Here is an 8,315-nt window from a genome sequence, read left to right as displayed (position 1 = left end):
TTTTTTCTGGGTGCCTTTCTTAGTCTGGCCTGTCCCCACTGACCTGTCTGGCACTGGTGACCCCATCAGGAGTATTACTCCCACCAGCTTAGCTCAGTGGATCACCAAGGCACGCAAGCTCCCTCACCACGTCAAGGTGAAGGCACCATGAGGGAGCCCCTCCACCCTAACCCGATTACACATCCTAACCCTTAATTTACCTGTCCTTTGCTATAATGTGGACCCCTGCAGCACCCTAAGCAGACCCACCCAGCGCCCATCCCAGCCCAGGCCCGCCCTAACCACCTAACACAGACCCTTCCACCACCCTTTCTAGCCCAGGCCCGCCCTAACGCAGACCCTCCCATCGCGCGTCCCAGCCTAGGCCCAACCTAGCCCCCTAATGCGGACCCTCCTTTTTCCTGTCCTAGCCCCTTATCACACAATCTGCCATTGAGGAGGCTGCAGACAACCCCATATTACTCTATGGGCCAAATTAGAGAGCTATGTATGAACTGAATGGCGGCCATATATAACACTACAGGTTACTGGCTGCTGTTTCTTGGAGATGGCAGTATTTTTTCTAACATAGTCCATGGTGGCCGCCATAACTAATATCACCTGTGTCCTGTATAGATCAGTCTTATAAATGTCAGCTAGTTACATGGTCCCCTAACATGACCAGTCTCCCCCAGTGATCAGTGTCCCTCCCGGCTGTCCTGTGTGCGGTGTACCAGTAATACTTACCAGTAGATGTTCTGGGATGATGTACCGGGGAGCTGTGCCGTCCATCAGGCGTCTGTGACAGGAGAAATGGGCAGAGAATTGACCCTCAGAAACCACAAGACGCCATAAGACTTGGTTACATCTCCAATGATGGTGGCAGTTGGTCGCCAGCCTTGCCAGCCAGGTGACGAGGGATGTGGCTTATTGTAGATGTGGCTTTTGTATGAGAGAAAACTATGTCACCGTGGCATACATATATTTCCCAGTGATATTCCATCACATTTTGGAACAAATTTGCTGGGTCCATGGTGTTTTTTCACAATGCAGCCTGCTGTAGGTATATGGTATATAGTGGGTGTTTATTTCTTATATATAAGCCTATGGACTGATGAGCCGTCCACAGGATAGTTCCATCACTCTCTGATCAGTAGGGTTGGCCATAGGTTGTATCCATGTTTTCCAGGACTCCCTCGGGCTCCATCCAAGCGATTGCTCTCGCGCATGCTCCAGTCACGCTCATCTGCTGCTTGTAGTCGCTGCTTGTACACAGGGACAAGCTGCTTCCAGACCCATTTACTGTGTAGTGTGGATAGGGCTGAACAGCTGATGTGTGAACACCTTACCGATCAGAGACTGATGAAGGATCCTGTGGGCAAGCAAACCCCTTTAATGCTTTTTCATTGCAGCATATTTGGTGTCCGATCACGGATGTTCTGTGTTTCACACCTTTAGACAGTTTCTAGCGAGCTAGAATTTTATACCATTTTCCCACTGGTCTAAAATTTTACTTTTAATGTATCACACTTAAAATTCACTGTGGTTATATATAATAAGTGAATTTAAAATTTGTCTTGTGATAGTCTAATTCCGTCAAGGATTTGCTGATTGCGGTGCCGTGCTGTGTGCACATTGAAGGCTACCGTCACCCAACAGTCCTAGTACGGGATTCCAGCACTAATAGTGCGGATCTCCAAGAGGGTCAAAGAAATTTTCGAATTTACTATGTATCTGGGGATAAGCACAAAACACCCCAGTACAATTGACCTTCTATGGAGAATAGGATAGCAGTTCATCTGACAACTAATTGTGGTACTGACAGTGGGCGGCTAGAGAGCCCTCACTAACTAAACAGCTACAGAGCGATTTTGTATACGCTCACTATTCCTAACTGCATACTGTCAGACCACAAAGTCAAGCAGAACCGCTATCAGTCACAAGAACAAAGTTTAAAATGAGCCCAGCCATACTGACATGTTTCGCCAGCCTGCGCTGGCTTTTTCAAAGTACAGGCTGTACTTTGAAAAAGCCAGCACGGGCAATCGGCCTCCATTGGCTAATAGCAGCGGTCCCCGCGGTGCGTTTCAGAGCAGGGTCTTGACATCTCTGAACCCCCCTAGTGGTGCCATGGCATACACTTACCTCATAGGTCGTGAAGGGGTTAAATACCATGATAACTACTAAGCATATAGTATTTAGAAGACTCTATCTGGGCCCCCATTAAATAATCATCCCCATAGAAAGATAAATACTACCTTGGGAAGAGAGAGAAAAGGGGTGGGGGGCATTCCCCCTATATCTGTGTGGGTTTATACTCAGTTTTCTGGATCTCCCAGAATTTAAATTTTTCTCTATGTTGGTTCCAAGTTTTGGTAAAACTACTGACCAAAATCCTGTATGTGATGGGTTACAGGGACTGATTTCGTCAGTCTTTACTATCCGTTTAGTGACATCTCCTCCTCAGTATTACTACAGTATATGACCTTCTTCCTCAGCAGCTCACATATGATTTTGCCCTTTGTAACATTTACACTCCCATCACATATCAGATCTTTCAGGTGCACTGTGGACGTACTTCTCTCTTCTCGTCACGGACAGGCTAACACCTCGGTAGGTACTGTCTGCTTCTTATACCTGTACACAACTTTCTGCACCCCATGATCCAGACATCTCCTGTATACCTTCTAATTATCTGGCTTATACAGTGGGTTGCATATAACTCTGCAGTATTATAGATATTTGGAGTTGATGGTTGTTTATGGAGGGTGTAAGCTATCATGTATGCTCTTCTTTATGTGACTGTGCGGCTTAAGAGGGATGCTCACTCATGACCCTACTCTACTGACTAAAAACCAGGGGCTTCCTATATGGCTGTGGGCTTGGGAACCACATATATCCATACAAACAAGGTACAACAATGAAAAAATGGGAAGCGGCACTTCAGGGTGACTGATTAGGGAACAAGGCTGTGAGTTATAGATCTAAATGACTAAAGGTGCCCATACTCTTAACACTAAAGTTGGCCAAACCCAACGCTGTCTGGGGCATCAGGCAACTGTATAAGGTGTATGGGGGTCTCCCAACTCTCCATGTAACCGTTTTGTTCTTGGAGGGATAAGACGATGCCAGATAAGCTTTACCATAAGGAACGCATAAACATATGACTGTGCCAAACATTCAAGTGTACAGGAGGGAAACTGTTATTAAAAATGCTTAAGATCCTCCATATTATAGAAGCATGTATAATTTCTATCCATAGTAGCGCTGTACAGCTGAGCTTTTCTTAATTAATGGTACATTCGGTTTAACTATTCATAAAGTGATTTCCAACCCCCCCACTACCTTGTCGGCACTGGCGCGGAGATCCCGGGGGTGCAGGGAATTTTTAAAACGCCACCCAGTTCCTGGGCTCTGAGCCGGTTTCTTCATGTGCACCGCCCCGGTTTTATGCAGTGCAGGCGGGCCCGACACCCCCCGTGTAATGATATGATTACACTGGGGGCACCTCCAGTGCATAAAGCCAGGGCGGTGCACATGAAGGAGAGGGCGGGAACCGGGCAACATTTTGAAAAATGAAACGCGCCACTGGAATCTCCACACTGGCACTGACAAGGTAGAGGAAATTTTTTTTACTTAGTTTCCCTTTAAATTTTAATCTGTGTTTACATGTTGCAAAAAAAAGTGTCAAAAAGTCAGGGGAGATTTATTACTATTAGATATCCATGTTCCATGATATCATGTTCCCAGCTGAGACTGACTAGAAGCAACACATCCCAGTCCTCAAGCTTTTATAATAGTTTTGGAAGGACAACTGTCTATGTCAATTTCCATCATGCCTGGACAGCCGAAGATAAAGCTAAATTGTAGTTTTGCAACAGCTGAAGGGCCGAAGGTTCCACATCCCTCGTCTATGAACACAACTGATGACATGGATGGTAGTGAGGTAAAGTCTCCCAGCACCGGCCACATATTAATCAAGCACAATAGGTTCAGTTAGCGCTACAGGTTATTAGTGTTTGCGCAAGTGAGCAGGGCAGTAAAACAATAAAAGTGACTCTTAATGTTACCATTGGGGACGTTTATGGCTGGACATTTGACATAACCACAGGAATAATTGTTTTAAGATTGGAAACACAGCTATACCAAACTAGCTTTATATATATATATATATATATATATATATATGTATATATATATATATATATATATATATATATATACACACACACACAAATTCAAGACCTCTTTCTGAGACGTAAGTAATTTTCTGCAGAGCTGGAATGAGACAGATGGCACTGTAGGAATAGTGGTGGTGAGCATGCATGGTGGAGGAGAAAAAAAGAAAAACCTGGCGTGCTCCTTTAAACATTTCAGTTTATCTGCTAGATTGATAAGATGACCTTGCATCTTAAGGGATCTGTACAATAATAATAAAAAAAATCTTTATTTACAGTAGAGAGTTTTGAGGCGCAGAACAACTTACAATCTGCAAGATAATTTTCAATAGTTCTAAGGTTCACATGTTCCAGATACGCACCTTGCTCCAGCTATAATAATAAGAAAAGATGAGAAATACAATTCTATTATCCCCTGTCCCCCAGAATAGAAATACTGAGAAACTATCCCACGTTTAAACCCAATAAGGCTGTAATGATCTAAGGGCAGGGGTGGATTAAATGTTTCCTGGGCCCCAGGCTATCCAACCAACATCGACCCCACCCCGTGCACAAGCACAGTGATACAGGACCCCAGAATGACGAGCGTGCATCCCCCATATAGTAGATGACCCCCTTTGTAGGTCCCTCTATAGTAGTCCCCCCTTTAGTAGATGGAGATGGCCCGCTTGTAGGTCCCTCTATAGTAGATGGCACCCTGTGTATTCCCCCCTTTAATAGATGCTCCCCTGTGTAGTCTCCGTATAGTAGATGCCCTAGGTGTAGTCCCCCTATAGTAGATGCCCCTGTGTAGTCCTCCTTTAGTAGATGGCCCCCTGTGTAGCCCCCCCCCCCCCTTTTAGTCCATGGTCCCCTGTGCATTTCCCCTAAAGTAGATGAATAGAAAAGGAGAAAGAATTAGAACTCACCTGCCACACACTCCCCGTTGCTGCAGGTCTTCTGACACTGCTGTGCCCTGTTCTCTCCTGTCTGTAACACATGCTGCCCATGACTGAAGTCCCACCCGCCTTTCAGGAGCGCTGACAGGTGGCCAGAAGAACAGAAAGAGAGGGGGAGAGCAGCACCAGGTGACCTGCAGCAACAGTGGGAAGGGAGTTCTGTTTTTAGTGCGCTCACGGGCCCTGCAGCTGCTCATCACTTAGGGGGGGCCTACCGGAGGATCGTCCAGTGGGCCCCCAAGTGATGTTCAGCTGCAGTGAGATCAGATGTGGGCAGCTTAGATTTCTGTGGGCCCCCCGTGAGCCCGAACTGCTTACATTATAACCTGCCAATGTCTAAGGGAGGCCTGGACTCTCACAGGCACTCTCTTTGATAGGCCTACAGGTAGAATATCTGTATTCAGGGCATAGTCGCACTACATGTCGCACTAAAATTGCAGTTTTTGCTGTGTTTTTCCCAATTTCATGTGGTTTTGCTGTAATTTTGCACAAACCTCAATGAAAATAGTAACTGACCATGATTCTATCATGAGATTATACTTAGAATTATAGACTAGATAGACCACGAAGGCTTTTTCTGCCAACAATCTTATGTTTTTAAGACCACATCACGTAAACTTGCCCAAAAAATCTAGGAAATCATGTAAAAGAAACAAGTGGTTTTAAACAATAAGCATTTTTTTTTTTTTTTGAAAGATTGATGTTGCTTTATTCAGATCCCACTCTGTCCAAGGATTTTCATACATACACCACTAGGTGGCGATCACTGCATTCTGGCTTTTATATCTCCCATTGAGTTAATAGTATCTGTACAAATCTGTATGTAGCACCCCCCCATATCTATATGGCCCATATATCAGTAACAATTTACTTGATGTTTTTCAGGTCTGACCACATCCCAGGGTTTGCGGGCTATAGAATAACCACAATGACCAGTAAAATGTATAGAGAAAGAAGAATGAAGTATTTCACGCCGCCAACTACATTCAAAAACCTCTGGATGGAATTTCATCAAAGCATCAGTCACATACAAAAAATATTGGTGGATTTTATCACGGCCGTGAGCAACATACTGAAAACCATGGCCTCCATTTTTAACCTTTTATGTGAGGTTGTTGAATTACTGATTTATTTTATACTGATTGTACTGAATATGATGTGGCTGATCATAAAAATAGTTCTAGTTATGGGGGAAACAATAAAAGCAATGGGTCCACAACAATCATCAAAAGTGCACAAATATACCCCCAATTATAGCAGTATACACGCCACAAGTATTAGAAGGGCAGCAATGGCACCGACTGACTCAAGCAGGAAGGATTCTCTCCAGTCTGAGCTGAGAAGAAAAGATTTTACTATTCAACCTGGATTGAGTAAAAAGGAATCTTACCGGCCAGATAACAGCAGGAAGGATTCTTACCAGCGTGATAACAGCAACAGGGATTCTTTTCAGCCAAATGACAGCAACAATGATTCTTACCAGCCAGATAACAGCAGGAATAATTCTTACCAGCCAGATAACAGTAGGAATAATTCTTACCTGCCAGATAACAGTAGGAATAATTCTTACCTGCCAGATAACAGCAGGAAGGATTCTTGCCAGCCAAATGGCATCAGGAAGGATTCTTACCAACTAAAAGACAGCCGGAAAGATTCTTACCAGCCAAATGACAGCAGGAAGGATTCTTACCAGCCAAATGACAGCAGGAAGGATTCTTACCAGACAAATGACAGCAGGGGGGATTCTTACAAGCCAAAAGACTGCAGGAAAGATTCTTACCAGCCAAATGGCAGCAGGGGGGATTCCTACCAGACAAATGACAGCAAAAAGGATGCTTATCAGTCAAATGACAGCAGGAAGGATTCTTATCATCCAAGTGACAGTGGGAATGATTCTTACCAGCCAAAAGACAGCAGGAACGATTCTTACCAGACAAATGACAGCAGGAAGGATTCCTTTAAGTCAGAAAATAATAAGAAGGATCCTTTCAAGTCTGATATGAGCAGGAAGGATTTCATTACTCAACCTGGATCAAGCAGTAAGGATTCTTACCAGCCCGATAACAGCAGGAAGGATTCTTACCAGACCAATAACAGCAGGAAGGATTCTATTAAGACAGAAAATATTAAGGTGGTTACTTTTAAGTCTGATCTGAGCAGAAAGGATTTCATTACCCAACCTGGATCGAGCAGTAAGAATCCTTACCAGACAGATAACAATAGGCAGGATTCTTTCCAGTCTGATACAGACAATAAGGAGTCCAACGTGAAGAAGAAACATTGTGTACAATTTGATCTCAGTAAAAATATTATACACATAGATTCAAATTCAGACAATGTTGTAGTGATGGATGTGATTGAGAGGAATTCTGTAACCTTCATCCAGGATGAGGAATTGACCTGCACCAGTTCTGAAGATCTCAACTCTGTTAACTCTGCCAGTCTGAAAACAACCTATACTGAACGCCGTAAGTCTTGGAGAAAATCTTTGCAGTTCAAGTATCAGCTATAAATCCGGAGCTGAATTCATAGTTCTGCCTTAGGCCGGATCCTCAGATCCTTTGTTTACAATTCTCTTTCTTACATTGAAGCTGTGAATATTAACTATAACTGAGGCTAGGAAGGCCTGCAGTTTTTACATGTTTTGGGAGGGGGATTTTTGAGACTTCCTAAATTTCACAGGATCTTTGGATTAATTCCCAGGAAGAGTCACACCTTTCCCCCCACCCAAAAATTTTTTTACGTAATAGTTCCAAACTTTGTCAACTCCGGAAACTTGTCTGGCATTGCAGCTGAGAAAAATTTATGTAATTTTTAAGTATTCTTAAGTACTATTACTGTCCCTCAGTCCCTCATCCCATGGACTTTATGTGTTCCCGCTTCCAAGAAAACTTGTCAGCACTTTCATGCTGGATAAACCATGAGTCACAATGAATTGCTGTGGTTCCAAAGGAAGTTCATTGTGTTACTAGATGAGCACAATATAAGAATAAAAATAAATAATATGTAATATGTAACGTACAGTTATATGCCACATGTACGGCATTATTTACATGGAGATGAGTCAATGGCATCTTTTTCTCCTGTTTATGACATTAAAACAAACTTTGCGCCTCTTGACAGGGTATTCTGACATCAGATTAAAAAAAAATAAAAATATATCAGAAGCAGATAGTATTGCTTGCCTGTCTGCACCGTTCTGAAACCACCAAAATTCACT

The 8,315-nt window shown here is 43.5% G+C and overlaps 1 protein-coding gene across 1 annotated transcript; it reads left to right on the top strand.

The window, feature by feature from the left end:
* The first annotated feature begins 2,524 nt into the window (after window positions 1-2,524).
* Window positions 2,525-8,067, top strand: LOC138802999 (uncharacterized). Its single transcript, XM_069986809.1, has 2 exons — window positions 2,525-2,592; window positions 5,981-8,067. Exon 2 carries the CDS (start codon window positions 6,024-6,026, stop codon window positions 7,605-7,607), a length of 1,584 nt encoding a protein of 527 aa, XP_069842910.1. The 5' UTR covers window positions 2,525-2,592; window positions 5,981-6,023; the 3' UTR covers window positions 7,608-8,067.
* The last annotated feature ends 248 nt before the right edge of the window (window positions 8,068-8,315 follow it).

This window comes from Dendropsophus ebraccatus, chromosome 10 (assembly GCF_027789765.1).
Source record: "Dendropsophus ebraccatus isolate aDenEbr1 chromosome 10, aDenEbr1.pat, whole genome shotgun sequence".
NCBI lineage: Eukaryota > Metazoa > Chordata > Amphibia > Anura > Hylidae > Dendropsophus > Dendropsophus ebraccatus.
Note: the sequence above shows the minus strand (reverse complement) of the source record. Positions and strands in the feature narration are given on the sequence as shown.

Bases quoted from the DNA above. Each gene is read 5' to 3' on its own strand.
- LOC138802999 (XM_069986809.1), top strand. From the start codon at position 6,024: ATGACCAGTAAAATGTATAGAGAAAGAAGAATGAAGTATTTCACGCCG.